General features: G+C 37.6%; 1 protein-coding gene across 2 annotated transcripts in view; it reads left to right on the top strand.

The window, feature by feature from the left end:
* nav3 (neuron navigator 3) overlaps positions 1–19,270 on the top strand; it is a 150,926-nt gene extending 131,656 nt beyond the window's left edge. For both annotated transcript variants that reach the window (XM_084110693.1, XM_084110694.1), the window contains exons 25-42: positions 690–773; positions 1,641–1,752; positions 2,474–2,595; positions 3,380–3,400; positions 4,881–4,904; positions 5,372–5,547; positions 7,205–7,358; positions 8,226–8,412; positions 9,723–9,820; positions 9,931–10,026; positions 10,103–10,271; positions 10,372–10,607; positions 11,278–11,432; positions 11,964–12,035; positions 12,234–12,430; positions 12,511–12,629; positions 12,715–12,918; positions 17,032–19,270. In XM_084110693.1, the coding sequence (XP_083966819.1) occupies positions 690–773; positions 1,641–1,752; positions 2,474–2,595; positions 3,380–3,400; positions 4,881–4,904; positions 5,372–5,547; positions 7,205–7,358; positions 8,226–8,412; positions 9,723–9,820; positions 9,931–10,026; positions 10,103–10,271; positions 10,372–10,607; positions 11,278–11,432; positions 11,964–12,035; positions 12,234–12,430; positions 12,511–12,629; positions 12,715–12,918; positions 17,032–17,151 (2,346 nt within the window). In that variant the 3' untranslated portion in view covers positions 17,152–19,270. The remainder of the gene's footprint in view (positions 1–689; positions 774–1,640; positions 1,753–2,473; positions 2,596–3,379; positions 3,401–4,880; positions 4,905–5,371; positions 5,548–7,204; positions 7,359–8,225; positions 8,413–9,722; positions 9,821–9,930; positions 10,027–10,102; positions 10,272–10,371; positions 10,608–11,277; positions 11,433–11,963; positions 12,036–12,233; positions 12,431–12,510; positions 12,630–12,714; positions 12,919–17,031) is intronic.
* The last annotated feature ends 1,571 nt before the right edge of the window (positions 19,271–20,841 follow it).

Below are 20,841 nucleotides of genomic sequence, written 5' to 3'. Positions count from 1 at the left end.
AAGCAGGTTTTGTGTTGTATGAAAAACAAGCGTCAGCAAGGACGCATTAAATTGATCAAAAGTGACAGTAAAGACGTTTGTGATGTCACAAAAGATTTCTATTTCAAATAAATTCTGTTCTTTTGAACCTTTTATTCATCAAAGAATTCTAAAAAAACGTATGACGTTTACCCAAAAATATCAAGCAGCACAACAGTTTTCAACATTGATAATAATAAGAAGAAAATTTTCTTGAGCATCAAATAAGCATATTAGAATGATTTCTGAAGGATCATGTGACACTGAAGACTGGAGTAATGATGCTGAAAATTCAGCTTTGCATCATAAGAATACAATTTTAAAATATATTACAACAGAAAACTGTCATTTAAAAATATATAATATATATCAATATTACTGTTTTTACCATATTTGATCAAATAAATGCAGCCTTGGTGAATATAAAATAATATTTTTTTTAAATACATTAACAAATCCTATTGACCCCCAAACTTTTGAACGTTAGCATACAAACTATTAGCATAACTATTATTTATCCATGTACCTCTAGATGTTCAGCGACTGAGCTTTGATAGCCTCGAACCCAGAGAAGTTTAATTTTTCGATTCTTTCTCAATTTCCCTGTGGATTTGGTCAAGTATCTTATTAGAACCTTGTGTTGAAATCTGCGTGTGTGTGTGTTTTGACAGGCACACCTGGTGGCTGCGTTTGAGAAGAGTCTGACGAACATGACCTGTCGCCTGCAGAGTCTAACAATGACAGCGGAGCAAAAGGTAGGAAAGGACATACACACACACAAATGTGAACAATAACTTAAATATTTGAATGTTTTCCGTGTTTGTTGAGACTTAATAGCACATATTCTACCAATCAAGAGATATTTGTACCGTTTTCTAGGGGGAGGACTGAGCAGTCTAAGCAGTTCCACCCAATAAAACCATCCAGTCATCATGTAAATGTAACCTTCAGGTTAAAATGTGAAACTACTTCCTTAATTTGCACAAAGCACCATCATCGACTTAATGAGTTCCTGCCTCTGTTAATCCCTCTTGAATAAACCATCAGAGATTACAGAGGGACGTCTTTGTTAAGATGGGACAATTTCAATTAAAGCTGAAACCCTATCGTGAGCACTAGAATCTTGAGCTCTGGATCGACAGAGAGACTGTATTGTGATGGAATACGGGGCTGGAACACATGCTCGGTTCCTCGGATCAGCGGGGCGCTTATCTCCACATGTGCTTTTTTGGCAGGAAACATCTGATAGAGGAATAAGACAGCTGGTGGTACGAGAGGGAGTTTGTGCTTTGCCTACAAAAGAGTTTGTGTAGGGTCAAAAACCGAAAGTGCCATGCGGCTTACTTTCTTTCTAGCGATTCAGATGTAATGCTGATTTGATATTTTAATTAGCAATGCTTGCTAGCATCACAATTCTTTTTGTGCATATTTAGGGTTTGGGATTTAAACAAACCTCTGAACATAAGTGTTCAACTTTGTTGCGCAACTCTTGTCTGCATCATTTGAGCAACAGACATTAATCATAATCATGTGGCTTGTTGGGGGGAGGTGTGCTTTTACTTTTCTAAGCGATATGGGGAAATCAGTTGTGTTTATATTCAATGTAACTGTGTGTGTTGTAGGAGTCAGAGCTGGCGGAGTTGAGAGAGACCATTGAAGCATTGAAAACTCAGAACACAGATGCTCAGACGGCCATTCAAGTGGCCCTCAACGGCCCTGATCACGTTCATAAAGGTGCTGCTTGTGTAGCTACTTCAAAATCATTCTGTTTCGCAATTATTAAAGGAATATTTCAGGTTCAAGTTAAGGTGCAGTCACTTTTACCGTTGAAATCCATTCATTTTAGTAAGAATCCTTGCAATCCCTGCATAGAGCGTGCAAAAGATTCCCCCACACTGATTTCGCAATGATATCAAGTTGGTCACACAGCAAATTCGATGTGTTGACTAACAAAACACTACTTGGTTTGAAAGTGACTTCTATGTGAGCTGTGCATCATACCTTAGACTATTGATGATAAACAATGAATCTTTTTTTGCCCACCATATTTCATGTGACAGCACCTTTTAAACTCAATCGACAGTACTTGTGGTATAATCAATTACCACAAAATTGAAAGTTTTTATTTTTTTAAACATGATTTAAGAATGAAAAAAATAAAACACTTACTAACATTTTCTGTGTAAAGGTACTGTATATGTCATTTTACTTCAATCCCATGACGTCGTAAGACCTAAAGCCCTAAAACAACCATAAAATAACAATTTAAACAACTAAATAATAAATAATACACAGACTGTTACAGTTTTAACAGAAGAATAAATGTAAGTGCTTTTGTAAAATGTTCTGCTTTTAAAATTGGTCCATTGTAAGTTCCACTGTAACTCACGAATGTTTGTTATGTGATGATGACTGTTTGTGTGTGTGTGTGTGTGTGTGTGTGTGTGTGTGGCAGACCTGAGGATCCGTCGACAGCACTCGTCAGAAAGTATGTCTAGTATTAACAGTGCAGCCAGCCATTCCAGTATGGGTAGCGCTAAAGACGCAGATGACAAGAAGAAAAAGAAGAAAAGCTGGGTGAGTCATTGCACAAGGCTTCAGCCTCACAGGCTTGTCCGCTTGTAGAATGATGACTACAACTGTGAAAAAAAAAAAAAATATATATATATATATATATATGAAATATATGAATCACTGCATTAGATGACAAAATATAAAAAAATTTACGACTGCAGTCAATGTTTAAAGAGCTTATAGAGCTGAGAACAGTTTATAATCTTGCCGTACCGATCCAAGCTCAAGTGGAAATATAACCGTAACCGTTCCTTAACGTTCTTAGAACTGTTCGGCTTGACGGTTGCATAAATGGCTGCATAAATGGCTGCATCTTACAGTTTTATGTTTAGTATATTACAAATTCATTATATTTTACATTTGCATTTGGCTGACGCTTTTATTCAAAGTGACAATGTAATGAACATTTTCAATGTACATATTTACATTTTATTAGTTCTTGCTTTCCATGGGAATCGAACTCATTACCTTTACATTCTTAGCATCTAGATATTAATGCCTTTTCCATATTTAGCAACTGTGAAACCTTGACTAACATTGTAAGAGGAAAGAAAGGTGTCTTTATCGTATTCTATAATGCATTTTTCAAATTCTTCTATGATAAAGTGATTTTTAGTTAGTCATCATTCTAGTAGTGGCATCCTCTCTAACTCGGTTTCTACTTTGGGAACATCAAGAACACGTAGCACAAACATTTCTGTCATTTCACCCCCCTCCGGCTGTCTCGCCCTCTTTTACGCCCTCTCTCACACTTTCTCTGTCTTTCACTTCCTCACCACACCACCAGGGAAAGGATAGAGGACACAAGGTGACTATAACACCCCCTCAAACTCTCCTGCATGCCCGTATGGAGGATCCGACATGCTCGTCCCATTTTTTCCCCTCAGTGGCCCTTCAAACCCCTAAACTTCCTCACCCTTCTGTTCTTGCCCTTTAAAAAAACATATCTTTATATCTTCTTTGAAGAATGCACTAATTAAGAACATCTCGCTCAGGTTGCAGACATTACCGGTGATATATTTATGTTATTAAGATGCAGTTTTGCATGTTTTACTCCTAGTCAGCTGTTCTAGTTCACTCGCAGCAATTTTACAGATTTATTATCTCCTAACGCTTGTGGGCTGTTGTTTATTCTCATTTAGGGTGTACATTAAGTCAAGAGCACTTGAGGTAAACAGCTGTTTGAGAAATAACATTGGCATTGTGTGCAGCAGTTATTGCAACTTTTCCTCGAGCTGCCCTGGACTCTTGTAATGAGAGCAAAGCTCAAACCGAGCTCATAAATACCAATCACCTCTTTATTTATGCGCCTATTAATTATTCATCAGCACAGTTTGAGGCAGTGTGGTCTCTGGATTCAGACAGTCTGGAAACGCTGCTCAAAGATGAAAGACAGTGAGAAAGCAAACTAAAAAGAAAACGAGTGAGATGAGGGTTGCAAAATAATACATTCACAGCAGGGCTCAACAATAAGGATGCATTGTGAGAGAGAGTTGCGGGACAGTTTTGTTTTGCCTTCTGTTAAATATAATTTAATACACATATAGAAAATGAAAATGCTTAAGGAAAATTATAAAAAAGAAATTAATTAGAAGAGAAGAAAATAAAAAAATATTGACAAATATATATATATATATATATAAATCGATTAATTTTTGTCCAGTTTAACGCGTAAAAATATTTAACACAATTAATGCAGAATCCGTATTTTCTGCCTTCTGTATTTTCTAAGTTTAATTAGTTGGATGGATGGATGGATGGATGGATGGATGGATGGATGGATGGATGGATGGATGGATGGATGGATGGGTAGTTTCTAACACATGGAAATTCCTTCACCATTTGTATGTTGTTGTTTTTTGTCTTATAATAGACCTATATACTGTATGATAGCTTTTAATGAAATATTTTAATACATAATTTATATATAATACATATTTGTGCGTATATGTACAAAAAATAATGAAAATCGCATAAAAATACATATAAAATATGCATAAGTAATATGCTTGTTGTGAGTGCAGTAGCTGAACAAGTGCAAATAGTAGCAGGTCAGAAAAAATGTCCTTATTGTTGAGTGCACTGATGTCAAAGGAAGTTGAGGAAATAGAGTTCCAATCAAATGCTGTTATGTGGAATTAACTAGTTCCATGCTGACAGACACAGCCTCCATTCAGATCTAATCTAATCAAATGAACAATGAATAAATGATGCTGCTGTTCCTGAACATTCTGGTCCAGCAGTGAACGTTTCAGTCAATAGTAACAGTGAGTGTGTTTTATCCATAGGTGGCTGATTCCATCCCCGCCCAGGTTAGTGTTTTCACGTCCCACACCACTGCGGCCATTTGCCTCTGATAACCTCAAACAACCCCCCTTCCCCCACCAACTGCCCCCCCTTCCCCCACCAACTGCCCCCCCCCCCCAAATCCTAGGTGTTTTCATAGAAATATGTGCATGCCACCAGCTTCCCCCAGTCCCACTGACTGCCAGTACTGTATGTTTCTGCTGCTTTATTAGTTCTGCACAGTGAATTGCACAAGCAGGCTGGTATTTACCCTCTCAAAATGTTACATTAACCTTATTTTTAACCTTTATCATAAGCTGACTGAAAATAACCATGTGATGTTTACCAGGCTATTTGAATGTCTTACCTAATGATCTTTTAAGCATTATATAATGCAATAATATTTGTTGAATGAATGTTTCAGGCTACGTTCAGAAAATGTGGCATGCATTTGGTTAGCACAGAAAACAATTTGTGGGGGTTTTTCTTACAGTTGCGGAGCTCCTTTAAGCAGGCCTTCAGCAAGAAAAAGACCAACAAGACCCAATCACCTCACGATGAGTTTGAAGAGATGACCGACTCATCCCTTCCTTCTTCACCCAAACTACAACACACCAACAGACAGACCAGCACCATCCAACCACTGCTCTCATCACCGTCCACCACAGAGTGAGTACAGACACACATACAGCACATGCATATACATCTCTATGAAATACAGTAGATGCTTAAACATGCACATATTTGTTATGTTTTAATGTCATTTGTTTCTGTTTCAGTTACACTCTTGCATATAATGGGCCATAACACATTCAACACATTTATCACCAGTAACTTCCACTTGTGTTTCAGTGATTTTTATTGCTTGTTTTGTTTATTTATTTATTTATTTATTTTTGCTCTCTTTTTTTTTTTTTTTTTGATAATCTTACTTATATTTCATCCTTCCCCTTAATCATATCTGTATTCTGTCCTTGTTCCTCAATTTCATGTGTCTTCAGAAAGTGTTTTTGTGATAGCAAGTCCTCCCCCATTTGGATGCCAAAGAAAAAGTCAAACGGTCATGTGGTCTACAAGCACAGATCTCGGTAACGGGCACAGTGTGGCATGCTGGGAAGGATTGAGAGTGTGCAGTGACTAAAATCATTACAAAAGATCCCTTCCCCTATATTTCAGTTGCAAAACATTTCATTTGAGAAAAATATATAAACAATATATTTGAATTTAATTTGTAATGGGAGATGTGCTCAAAAAATGGAAATTTTATTAAGGAGATTTTTGTAAAAACAAAACAAATTAAATAAAATAAACAAAGATTTCAATATATGCTAACAAAAAAAAGTCAAACTTGTCTATAATCGTTTAGGAATCAAATTATAGTTCACTATTTATTAAAATATTACTTACTATATGTTGCTTTAACTTCAATAATTTGCCTGTGCTTAAAGGCCCTTTCACACCAAGGATGATAAACTATAATGATAATGATGATGATAATGATAACTTAAGTTTTAATAATCGTTCTAATTCTAAGAGAACAGAGAATTTTACACCACAACTATAACGGTAACAACATAGAGGAACGATATTGTTGGAATCACTGTCATAACGATTTTTTTACAGCTTATGAATGATAAAAACAATGACAGCTAATCAGAATCCATCCTGCTTTAAAGAGCTTGAGCATTTAAAGCAGCAGATTACCTAACTGCAGTGAGCTTGTCATAAACAGAAAGATATTGTGCAGTGGGCTGGACGCTAGTGAAGTTATCATTATATCATTATAGTTATCGTTCTTGGTTTGAACAAGCCTTAATAATGGACATGACGGATTCCCACTTCCTGTTTGTGTTGACCATGAGTGTGATCTCTAATGCCGCATTCCATTCAGCTCGAAATGTTGGAATTTCCTACTTAGAATTTTTCGACGCAATAGAATTCCACTAAAAGTCTGACTTCTTACCATGCATAAATTCACAACTCGAGTTTCACCAAGGTGTGGAGAAGTATGTCAGGCTAACATGGCGGTACCCAGGGAGCTTTATACAGTTAATGATGAACACTTGTGAACAATAGAATGCTACAAGAACGAATATCTCACGTCCAACTTTGAATGGAATGCAGCAAACGCCCCTCACAAATATAAAACACAAAGCCCAGTGTGTGAATTTGTGTGCATCAAAGTGTTTGTGCATATAAATATTCTGACCACATCTAATTCTCCAGGAGTTTGTTGTGCATTAAACCCGCCTGTGTTTTGTAGCTCTCTGTGATGTGTAACAGTGTTGTGACCCACCTCCTCCCTGTACGGTGTGTGTTTGTGCAGACTGTGTGAATGTACAGAGGCCGAGGCCGAGATTATCCTACAGCTGAAGAACGAACTGAGAGAGAAGGAGCTGAAGCTGACTGATATCAGATTGGAGGCGTTAAGCTCCGCCCACCACCTTGACCAGATACGAGAAGCCATGAATCGCATGCAGGTACACACACACACTCCAGTGTCTTAGTGCAATTCAGTGATCTATGTATTATATTAAAATATTAGAGTATTATATTAAAATGTTATTTATTCTTGTGATGCAAAGTTGAATGTTTAGCAGCAATTACTCCAGTCTTCAATGTCACATGATCCTTCAGTAATTATCCTAATATGCTGATTTGGTGCTCAAGAAACCTTTTTTATAACTATCAATGTTGAAAACAGTTGTGCTGTGTACCCTAAACTTTCGAACAATATTGTATAAATAAAATAAATATATATATATTATATCAAAGTACTCTGTTAGGACCCACACAGAACACTCATGGCAGAAGTTTAAAGAATCCCACAAAGTTGATTTGTTTAAGGAACTCTTTGCCAGCAAACACTTATACTGCATAAAACATTTGGACTGAATCATTTAAAGTCTGAAACCAGGTGACTGAATGACTAAGATCAAAGTAAATGTTGATAAAAGGGCCAAATTGCTCTAATTCCAAGATAAAACAACCAGACTGTGTTGTTCATACTCTTGAAATATCTGTCTGAGCTTTTCCTTATAGCACTGGTTTGCTGAGCATGGCACACAAGTCTAATCTAAAGATTAACAAAATCTTTAAACTAACTTCTCACAGTCAGTAAAAGCCTTAGAAACAGTTTAGAAACTTAGACAACAAAGAGCAAGTCCTAATCTTCTTAGTATGTCACAAAAGCGTATTTCAGTTTTGAAGTGTGTGGGAAAGTTCCTTTTTTTCTAGTCACATAAAAGTATTTGTTGACTGCATACTGTATATATGTCCAGTTAGAGAAATGTAGTTTTATTGTAGCTATCATTGTAGTTTTGAAATGACCTGTTTTTTATGTGCAGAATGAGATTGAGCTGCTGAAGGCGGAGAATGACAGACTCAAGTCCAGTGGCAACACCACACCTGCGGCCACACCTGCCAAAACAGCCCGTCCACCTTCAGAAACCTCCAGCACGTCGTCCTCGTCCTCACGCCAATCTCTGGGGCTGTCGCTGAACAACCTCAACATCACAGACACCATTATGTCAGGTCAGGCTATGCTGTTATTTGGGTCTAACAATGTTTATTTCCAGTATGCACTATCAAAATGACACTTTAGCCATTGTTACCTCGTTTTGGGGATTGTGAAAAGTATTTGGATTGTCTTCAGATGTTAATATGTTATAAAAGTAGCTAGCATGACAATATGATGACATTTATGTATTACATAAATTTGTTTGATTGCTGTTCTCAACTCAGTCCAATATAACAACATATACTGTAGTGTACATATACTCAGGTTCGTTTTTATAGCTCATTAACTGAAAAGAAAATGTTCTGTTCTCTCTGTTAGAGTTTGAGAGAGTTTGAGAACAGTCATTTAGAACTGCAATTTCTTAAGACAAATACAACCAAATCACAACACAACCTGTCAAAGACATTCAAAATATCCAAACCTTTCTGGAATCCTGGTATTGATTATTTTTATGGCTCAATGTTTTGATGATACATGGGTAGACTGTGTTAAATTGGTGTTTCCTTGTGAGACTTGATGCTATTTGGGATATGAGGTCACAATTAAAACCGTTGCAAGCAAACTTGATACATATAAGCATCTCGCCAACAGTGTCCGGAAAGTTATTTTTCAATCGGATGATTTCGTTTTCCACCAGTGTGCTCAGCTCATGGACTGCAGTGTAGATTTGCATATGTCTGTGTTATTGATGATTCTGGTGTGGCGTTAATGAAAACTCTGGCATGGGAAAGACTATTTCACAGCTGTGCGGGAAGAGAAAGAACGCAGCGAAGAGTGAAATGGCCTCTTTTCTCTAAGGGAGGATTTGAACAGTGTGCCTGTGGCCACGTTTTGGGGTGGGATGGCATGGACTCGCTTGCTCTCCGGCTAATTAAAAGTAGCGACTTCCTTCTCTCTCAGGACTTTGGGCTGCTTAATTGATGGAGAGATGTGTGGAGGAGCACTAGAGCGTGGGTGGACGTGTGGTGGAAGGAACGTTATCACTCCTCTGCAGAACCTCGTGCAGGATGAATACAAAGCGCCCCCCTTCTGCCCATTCACCAAGCTCCTCGTACAAGGCCCATCAAAGCCGCACTCCTCCACTAACAGCCCTCTTCCTTTATTTAAATCCAGCTCAGCCCTGCAGACAACAAAGCTTAAAGCGGTCGGCGTTTAACTACAGTCAAAACTACACTTTAGTGTCTCTGCTTGCCGAATTTGTCAGCGCTGAAAAGGTTCTTCTCCCCCAGATTCAATGACTCATTTGGCGATAAGTCTTTTGAGTTGTTCAGGCTTTGATATTTTTGTCATGCAGTGAGTTTGAAGTTTGTGTTTGTGTGCACAGATATTCTGCTGGATGACGGCTATGAGGGCAACCTACGCAAAGAGGGCAGGAGCGTCCGTATAGTGGTCATGATCAAGAGCGACTTCAACAAGACCAAGGTATAGAGTGATTTTAACTATCCTGTTTTAATTTCAGAAGCTGTTTTGAAATGAAACTACTAATAAACAATACCTCATGAGCATCATTTCATATCATCTCGTCATCTAAGGCTATGCAGAAGAAGGTGTATCTGATTGGCTCCATTGGCGTCAGTGGAAAGACCAAGTGGGACGTGTTGGATGGTGTAATACGACGCTTGTTTAAGGTGCCAGTTTAGCCTTTTGCAAATATATTTCAGTTCCAATATTTCTGATCTAACAGATTAATTTTCTTGCATTAAGGAGTATGTGTTCCGTGTGGACCCGTTGACCAGTCTGGGCCTGAATTCGGATAGTATAGTGTGCTACAGGATGGGGGATGTGGTCCGATCTCATGCTTCTGAGGTGCCTGAACTGTTGCCCTGTGGATATCTGGTGGGCGACAACAACGTCATCACAGTCACCCTCAAAGGTGAGGAACCTCAAAAGATTCTTGTAGGGTCCTCAAAAGAGGTCAAATGTGCAGCAAAGATTTGAAGTAAGTCAAATGTCTTTCTGTTTATGTACTGTAGGTGTGAAGGAGGGTAGTATTGATGACTTGGTGTTTGATACATTGATCCCTAAACCCATCATTCAACGCTATTTGAACCTGCTGATGGAGCACCGTAGAATAATTTTGTCCGGTCCGAGTGGAACTGGCAAATCTTACCTAGCCACTAAACTGGCTTACTTCATCCTCTCCAAGACTGGTCGAGAGGTAACCGACACTAATTTGGCGAGCTTCAACGTGGACCAGAAATCCAGCAAGGTATGTATTTACATTCTGGGAGGCGTTCATTATAAATGGTTCCTATTATGCCCTATACAAAGTCTTGATTTTGTTTTGGGGGTATACTAGAATAGGTTTTCATGCTTGATTGGTCAAAAAACTAATTATTTTTCACATATTTTACATTACTGCAGCTCCTCTCTTCCCAGTGTGACTCAAATGCCCGTTTAGTTCCTGTTTCAAGAAGCCCCTCCTTCTGAAATAGAAAATATGCTCTGATTGGTCAGCTGGCCCAGCATGTTATGATTGGCGAACCGCTTAGAGCGTGTTACGGAAATGTCATGCCCCTGACCATAATGGTAAAATGGTAATTGCTCCGTCTCTCAGGAGAAGCTTTTGTGCGTATTCGGCATTGTACTCATTTAGGTTCACAAGATCCGGAAGAAGTGCGATGTAGTGAAAAATTGCTAAAATAATTGTTTTATAAAAGTCTTTCCAAAGATTCTCCCCATTTGCTATTGGTAGAATGTATAATCCCACACCATTCGTCAATATGCTCAAAATAAAAAAGCAATGTTTCGAAAGCGCCACAGACTTACACATTTTGGGGAAATCAACCTGTGAATGACTTACTTATTGTTACCTTTGAATGTAATGACAAAGTTTACAGATGTGTAATACATATGTGCTTTGTGTTTGCTCAAACCAGGATCTTCGGCAGTACCTCTCCAGCTTGGCCGAGCAGTGCAACACAGAGGAGTGTGAGATCGAGCTCCCCACCGTAGTTATTCTGGATAACCTCCATCATATTGGTTCCCTCAGTGACATCTTCAATGGATTCCTCAACTGCAAATACCACAAATGGTGATGATTCCTATTGTTACCCCAAACTTTTTAAATATATTTATTTAGCTTTTAAGCAATAAAATACAAGAGATCATCAATATTGTAAATATGCACTTTCCAAATGTTTTTTTTTTTTAAAGAAATGAATACTTTTGTTCAGCAAGGACATATTGAATTGATCAAAAATGAAAGTAAAGACATTTATAATGTTACAAAATATTTCTGTTTAGAAAAAATGCTGTTCCTTTTAACTTTTTGTTCAACAAAGAATCTGATTTCAACTGTTGTCAGCATTAATAATAAGAAGAAATGTTTCTTGAGTACCAAATCAGCCTTTTAGAATGATTTCTGAAGGATCACAATATTTCACAATATTACTGTAAATACTGTTTCCTATATGTATTTTAGCTGTATTGCCCAATCAGCATTTCTTACTGGAACTGTTTATTTTATACCACAGTTTGACACCCATTATAGTGGATTTTCCTTGTGTTTCTGAAACTGAGCAGATGAATTGCATCTAATTATGTGCATCTGTCCCTTCCACAGCCCGTATGTCATAGGAACTATGAACCAGGGTGTGTCCTCATCTCCAAACTTGGAGTTGCATCACAACTTCAGGTACTGTGTTCAATGTCAATGTAGCAGATGGTTTTGAACAAGACACACAGCATCTGATGATTGTTATTCTAGCTTTTCTCCACATGGGGGCCATAAGTGATCATATTTTACATTTGTCACTTGCACACATACACACATACAGTACACAAATCTTTCCAGTCATGTTCTCAATGCAATATCCGACCATCAACCCCTCAGGTGGGTGCTGTGTGCCAACCACACTGAGCCAGTAAAGGGCTTCCTGGGCCGATTCCTGAAAAGAAAATTGATTGAAACTGAGATTGATAAGAACATGCGCAGCAACGACCTCATCAAAATCATCGACTGGATCCCCAAAACCTGGCAACACCTCAATTCCTTCTTAGAGGCTCACAGCTCCTCAGACGTCACTATCGGTAATAAAGACAACACACAAGCCAATTAACATATTTGATTTGGTTGTTTGCCCAGAGATGTTAAATCATGTTGCTTCCAGGTCCTCGGCTGTTCCTGTCCTGTCCAATGGATGCGGACGGCTCACGTGTGTGGTTTACTGACCTGTGGAACTATTCTCTAGTGCCATATCTACTGGAAGCAGTACGAGAAGGACTGCAGGTACACATTTAACCACACACACTCATGTATTATGGGTATTTCTCACAATTTATACCTAAAACCATTTTTTTGTTTATCACTCCAGCTGTATGGTAAGAGGGCGGCATGGGAGGACCCTTCCAAATGGGTGATTGACACCTACCCTTGGAGCTCGGCCTCCCTGCAGCATGAAGGCCAGTCTCTGCTGCAGCTGCGGCCCGAGGACGTGGGCTATGATGGCTACACTTCCTCTAAAGACGGAGCCGCCTCCAAACAAGTATCTCAGAGTGACACAGAGGGAGACCCACTGGTAAAGATAGCTTCATAAAACACAGTTCATTTAGATTCAAAAGTTCAAAAGTTTGGGGTCTGGTTGGTATTAAACATACAGTAATATTACTGTTCTAACTTAATTTAATAATTCATTCTTGTGATGGCAAAGCTAAATTTTCAGCAGCCATTACTCAAAGTCTGCAGTGTCACATGATGCTTCAGAACTTATTTTAATATTTTTTTTGTGGAAACTATGATACTTGTTTCCACCCAGAATTCTTTGATAATATAAAGTTCATAAGTACAGCATTTATTTGAAATGTAAATCTTTTGACAGGTTATAAATGTCTTTACTGTCACTTTTGATCAATTTAATGCATCCTTGCTGAATAAAAGTATTTTTTTTTTAAACATACTCCAAACTTTTGAATGGTATTGTATACTGTAAGTTATAAGATAATAAGAACTACAGTACTAAATCACTAGTCATGCAAAATAACTAGCTCTTTTTCTAGACTAGGAACTGCCCAAGAGCAGCAAGGTGAAACATGGGCAATATTTGAGTAGGGGGAAATGTATGCTGATTTTTCAGGTTACCGTTTATATGTGTATTTGTAAGGATAGCTGACATGTATCCATATGTATACACATTCAAAAAGGAGAACTGAAAAATTCTGCATAGAAATGATAAAGTTTACAGTGCTATCTAGATCAAATGCTCACATATATTTCCAAAATGTCCATGAATAATAAAGACTTGGTAAACATAAACAAACAGTGGCTCAGATAACCTGTCTGGTAGTGAAAAGTGTGTGTGGGGGTGGGTGTTCAGATGCAGGGCTGCCAACTCTCACGCATTGAGCGTGAGACTCACGCAATTGACACTTTTCACACGCTCTCACGCCACACATCCATTTTCTCACGCACAGAAAAATTGCGGAGCAAAGAGGTACTTTTAATATTAAACTAATTCTCAGCTCTTAGATTCCGTCAATTTTATTACGAAAAAAATACGTTTGGCGCTTGTAAATGTGACGTGACAGATCGCTGAGCGCCTCAGTTCAAGTGCACGTGAACCGATCATCTGTTACTTTTTTATTTAAAGATGCAGTACAACTTACCGAAAGTATACATAATATCGACCAATTAGTGTTTTTCAACCACGGAAAGAGGTCAATATAACAGCAGGAGAACAATTATGTCACATAACGTTACATTTACCTCAAGAAAGCCATTTAATGACCATAGCATGTTAATTGAATAGAAAAAATAGCTAGAGAGGAGATTTTGCTGAGCACTATATTACATTTTTATTATATTTTTACTTATGTCATTAAATAATTGTTATTATAACAAAAACTGCATTATATTTAATTTAATTTGTTATTTTTTACCTTTAAAAATACCAGCAGATTGGGCCCTCTATGTGTACAGCATTAGATGAGATTATTTTTTTAAATAAAATTTAAAATAAACATGTATCCAAATTAGTCAATATTGAATCAAAATCGGAATCAAATCACAAGAATGGAATTTAAATCTTGAAATTTTTGTCAAGCAATAAGAATGGAATTGAAATCTTGAAATTTTTGTCAAGCAATAATAAAAACTGTATCCTACCAGTCATAAACATTGTAACATGTTGTCACTAAACTGCATAAAATTCTATTTAGTTACCAAATGTTTTGACAATCACAATTACACTTATTGTGATGCAATATTTGTTTTTACAGAAAAAAAATCTCACTCCAAGCTAAACTCAAAAGTTGGCAGCCCTGCAGATGTAACCTAAGTTGTGGGGACAAAGATGGCAATATCCAAAATCCTTGTCCTTGTGGGGAAATTGTTTTGGTCCCCATGAGGAAACAAGCTTATAAATCATACAGAATGAGTTTTTGAAAGGTTTAGGGGTAGGGTTAGTGTAAGGGGACAGAATATACAGTTTGTACAGTATAAAAAAACATTATGTCTATGAAGAGTCCCCACAAAGATAGTAAACCAGACGTGTGTGACAAAAAGAGAGAGAATTAAAACAAAACAGCCCTCTCCCACCCTCCTGTGGACGTAACTGTAATGCAAGAGTCTGAATGAGCAATACGAAATAAACGTCCTCTAGGTGGCAGCACTTAATACATGCAATGTGACCTACTGTGCACATGGGCAGAACAAAAGTCTTTGTAAATAATACATAAAACCATTTGTATGTAACTTCTTGCATTCAGTTCAGCTGAGAATGGCTTTAGGAACACTTATACACAGAATTTTGTTCTGTTCGTATTTCATAAATAAGGCCCAATCTCAAAAAGCCATTTTACACATATTTATTAGTGCTAATTTCATTGTCATAATATTATAATAATGACTGTGGTTCCCTGAGGTCAAAAGTTAAACAAATGCACAATTATTGCACTGTCTCATCTTGCTGTCTCCTCTCATTTCTTTTTTTTTTTTTTCTGAGAACAGACGTTCAGAGATTATAAGGTGACATAATTTTGTTTAAATATCAGTGATTAGTTTGATCTAGTTCAGTATGATAACGCTTGTGTTTATAGATTTAAGGGTTTTAATGTTGTAGTGTTTCTCTCTATTGTGTCTATGTGAATGATGAGGTACAAACGTTTCCTTCTATCTGTGTTTGTTCCAATGTCTGTCTGTTCAACTAGTGTTACAGTGGTCATTGATGTCAAATGAGTGTTGTGTAAACACCATTAGTTTCGTGCTTCGTGGCTGTGTTTTTGAACATCACTAGTGTGGTTGTTTGAGTTCATTACAACTGTAGTAGTGTGTTTGTTTGTTTGTTTGTTTGTTTGTTTGTTTGTTTGTTTGTTTGTTTGTTTGTTTGTTCAGCACAGACCAGTGTTGGGGAATGTTACATTTCAAAGTAACATGGTAAACTATTGCATGTGCCCTAATCAAAAGGACTTATTTCAAAAACATTCAGTGTTACTTTTGTGTGGAAAGGTGCCGTCATATTTACCATTGTTCGGGGAATTTTCGCGAGCGAAATCCAGTCGCATCAGCGCAAGCGAGATTCCATTGTATGAGGGCAAACATTTCCCTCACAGATTTCGCAACCCGTTCAAGTTGATCAGGCAAATTCGCCATGATGACTAACAGAACGCTGCTTGGTTTGAAAGTGGCTTCTGTTTGAGCTGAGCTTCATTTATCGCTATACTATTGGCAATAAACAATGGAGCTTTTTGTCTGCGAAATTTTGCGAATGTGACACACCTTAAAGGGATACTCCACTTTTTTTGGAAATAGGCTCATTTTACAACTCCCCCAGAGTTAAACAGTTGAGTTTTACCTTTTTCGAATCCATTCAGCCGATCTCCGGGTCTGGCTGTACCACTTTTAGCATAGCTTAGCATAGATCATTGAATCGGACAGGACCATTAGCATCTCTCTCAAAAAAAATGACCAAAGAGTTTCAATATTTTTCCTATTTAAAACTTGACTCTTCTGTAGTTACATCGTGTACTAAGACCGACACAAAATGAAAAGTTGCGATTTTCTAGGCTGATATGGCTAGGAACTATACTCTTATTCCTGCGTAATAATCAAGAAACTTTGCTGCCGTACCATGAGTCCAGCAGGCGTAATGATATGATGCAGCGCCTGAAAATAGGTCTAATAGGTTAGACAAATTAAGTCCCGGTCACGTTGGAAGTTACTGGGGACTATTTTCAGGCGCTGCGTCATATCATTACGCCTCAACTGTTTAACTCTGGGGGAGTTGTAAAATGAGCCTATTTCCAAAAAAAGTGGAGTATCCCTTTAACGTCTCAGCAACTTTTGTGATGTTAGTCACTGCCTGACACCGTTTCTTTCAGAACAGTAAAACTATTCTTGGCTATTTTTTTATAGTTTACAACATTGTTTAATTGTATTGTTTACAACGATCTAGTGATCTAGAACATGAATACATTTAAATTGTATTTGTCAGTAAATAAATACGGAAGTATACTTGGATAATGGTGGAAAAAAATGGTGGTAAAACAAATTACGAACTTGTTACTCTTGAAAAGTAACTTAATTACATCAATTTGTTACTTGTAACATGTAACCCTGGCACTGACTGTTACACAGCGATATTGAGTAACATCTTCCGCATCGCAAACATGTGTGTTTGTCCTTCTCTGTCCATTAGATGAATATGCTGATGAGGCTACAGGAAGCTGCAAACTACTCCAGTGCCCAGAGCTGTGACAGCGACAGCGCCAGTCACCACGACGACCTGCTGGACTCCTCATTGGAGTCTGCCCTCTAAGCCCCGCCCCATTCGAAGAGGAAGTCTTCTGATTGGTTTAAAAAGCAAAGGGCCCACAGGACTTGTGCTAATGAGACAGGCTTATGAAACGCCCGACGCCTCCGGTGGATTGTCCAGTATGCAGCGAATGAAAAGGTGCTGGTGGCACACACGACACTGGGGAAAAGTGTGTGTGCTTACTTAATTATTAAAAAAACAACTGGAATTTGAATTTGTTGGAGGTGATTCGTAAGTTAAACATGTTTACAGAGGCGAGTGTTTAGCTGAAATTCACTGAGGTTTAAAAACCTAAAGGGCAACATTCTGAATTCTGACCTCAGTCAACAAACTGGTGCTGCTGTGGTGCCAGAACCAACATGTGGTTTACACTCATCTCGCCGGCACCATTCATGAAACGCTTCTAGCCAACAAGCACAAAACGTGCAACGTGTCATTACCGCTACTGTGAAATCATTCGCAAAAGTCCACCACTCGTTTCACTGCCAAGCGTATAGTGACCTGCAGCACTCCTGCACCACAGACCTCTTTCGTTCGAGTCCACGGCCGCGCGCGTAGTTGTTTTCTCCTCACCGCAGGTACGAGGCAACTGCTTGTAGGAGAGTGTACCAGCTTTGTGAAAATTACCAGAAAATGGTGCTTTCTCGCTGCCTTAAATGTGCTGAGCTCTGAAGACATTTAAATGTGGTGCCGCTGTCCTTTTTCGCTGAAACGATGGCTTAGGACAGAACCGATCAACCATTTTCCTAAAAATGCCACGTCCACATATTTTATTTTTGTTACAATTAGTGTTTTAGTGCAAAACATGCCATTATAAAACGGTCCAAATGTATAAAAGTAAAAAAGATCTTTATGTAATCCCAGCTGAGCTGGGATCACTTGAATCGAGAGCACAAATCTGATGCGTCGCTTCGCTAGCATGCTGTTTTTTCTTTGCTATATGTGTGTACGTGCACGCCGGAAACGTTTTTTCGCTCCCGTGCGCCAGTGTTCGTGTAGTCGAGGTTCATTCATCCTTTACTTTGGTTTGCTATGTGGGTTTTGCACAGTTGAAAAGGTGATTGTAAATACATCCAAGTCTTGCACAGCCTCTTAAAGATGCACTCTGCCCGCTCGGTATTGCGTTTCTGCTCTTCTTGTCTAGCATTACGCTCTCGTGATTTACTGAAAAAAAAAAAAAAAAAAGCAAACCAGCAACCTGTCCAAACCTTATATGTCTTGTAATAACTGGTTATTATACAGAACTCTGAACTGTACAGTGAGAGGTGAAGTGTTTTTCAATTTCAGAAAACTTTAGTGTCAGTTTACTGTTCAAGGGCGCAAAATCATCCAAAGCGATTCCCTGTTTTATCTTTGCAATGCATCAACCATTTCTAACTTGCATCACACTGTTACAGGTCCTGTCTTGCAGTTTTCAGATACACTGGCCCCTTTGGACGTAAGCCACGCTTAAAGACCCCATGAATGTTTTCTGACAACCAAAAGTTATTGCAGAATCTGACTGCCGAAAATAGCTGATGTTTTCATTCTAAAGAGCATTTGATTGGACAGAAATGTTTATACGCCCTTAAATGCAGGATAAGCCATTAATATTTATAGTCCATTATGATTGCAATATGTTTAAAAGAGAAATACTGTAAATTCTAAATGTGTATATCTGCATAAAGTTCTTTAAGGAGTACAAGAGCATATAAATGACCTCAAAACTAGCAGACATAGACAAAAGCCACAAAACGCTTAATTTTGAATTCAGTGGACTTTTAAAAATGCGTGAATGTCATTGCACTAGATAACAAAATCACACAACATGCATATATTTTGGAAATAACGGTTATTTTAAGGTGTCCTTGTTACAGTGTAAAAATACAATTAAGAACTGAGTAATATTAATTGACAACATGTACTTACTATAGGGTTAGGGTTTGGTTTAGGGCTTGTTGCTTGTAATTATGCATAATTTACTGTTATTACTATAGTAAGTACATGTGACGTGTTACAAGGACATTATAAAATAAAGTGTTGCCCAAAAAATATCAGGATACTTTCCAGTTGTCGAACTACACCTGTGGTTACTCTGCTAGGACTTCTGTGTGAAAAAAAGATAAGTGTGGAACATGTATGTAAAAAAAAAAATCAATGCAAAAAATGGCTCAGAAAACTGAAGTTAGTTGAAGATCTAGCATAATTTATTATCAAGATGCAAGTCTAATGCAATGGCATTCATACATAAAAGTGTGACTAAAGTGTCTGAATAAATCACTCACGACTTCCCAGAAATGTTACTGTGAAAGACTTTTCACTTTCCAGAGTTTGCACATGTTTACAGTAACTGAATCTGTTAGCTTGATGTACATGGTCAGGAGGTACAAGGTGTTTCATACGAGGTGCTATAGGTGAACCATTGAAAAGCTTTACGTCTTATTTGATCAGGCCTTTACCACATCCAGCTTCACCTTCTGACTCAAACTAAGTAACTCATTCTCACTGCCAGGCTTTAACCTTTGATTCTTTCCAATCTACCTTTTTGTTGATTCAGGAAACGGTTTCTTTTTGATTCCTCAGCACTACAGTGGTGCTACGATATGTATGTAACCTCCAAACTCTGTGACTCTGTGCCTGATGCTTTGCTTGTCAACCATTGTTCAGTGTAAAAGTACTCAACAGAAACATTTATAAGAAGTGCAGTAAAGGTTTCAAACTGCCTAATGCTCCCTAACCTCAAACACAAATAGTGATTGTCCATGGTACATCGGAAATATTCTTTTAATTTTCTTCGTGTTATGGCAAACACATCTCTCGGTGAGCGCATAACATTGAACTACTTTGAAAATGTTTCTTTTCAGGTGGAACATTTGTTGGTAGATGTTTTATATTTTGTACATTTGTAAGTAACATATCATGTAAATAGAAAGAGACCACAAATTTAATTCATCTGGGGGATTTTGTAGTCTTTGTAAAGCCCTAATAAATGGTATTTGGTGTCACCTGACCATTGAGTGTCGATTCATTATTTATACATTTATCAAATAAATTATTTTATAATTATGTTTTGTCTTATATGTATATATTTGTCTTATATATTTTGTCTGTTGCAAAGTACAATTTGAAATTCAGTTCAGTTTGATCAATAAATGATTGACTCATGAACCTCGTTGTGCCCTCTTGTGGTTCTGGAAGCAATAGCAGTCCACAGTACTTTTCAATGCATCTTTATACTTGTGATCAAGTCTCAGGGTGTCAGATTTGTAATAACTCTACTGCACGCATTAAGTAAGCAATATTTACCTGATTTACCTTTTCTTGCATAAAAAACAAATACACTATTAGTTAGGGGTTTGTTTCTTTTGGCAGCAAAACTGGGCCTACAATGATTTTAATTTGAAATAATTTTTTTAAATATACAGTATATAGGCTACAAAATTTTGCTTCTAGCTGAATACTAAAAAAATACTAAATAAATTATATTACATTTTATACTGCTTGTTAAAAGCTTAAATCTGATTGGTTGACAGTGCCATATGCTCAGTTTTTTATTATTATTTTTTTAATTATTATTTATTATCACATGGCAATAAAGTAGTTCCCATTCTGCATTATCATGTATCACTTCGCCAAATTATTTGGAGTTATTTTAAAATGCTTGCTATAAAATTCATTCAAGATTTCACCGCAAAAACGCACATCTACCACAAG

The sequence above is a fragment of the Abramis brama genome, assembly GCF_963993115.1.
Source record: "Abramis brama genome assembly, chromosome: 4".
In the NCBI taxonomy this organism is placed as follows: domain Eukaryota; kingdom Metazoa; phylum Chordata; class Actinopteri; order Cypriniformes; family Leuciscidae; genus Abramis; species Abramis brama.
The sequence above is the reverse complement of the archived record's forward strand: the minus strand, read 5'-3'. Positions and strand labels throughout refer to the sequence as shown.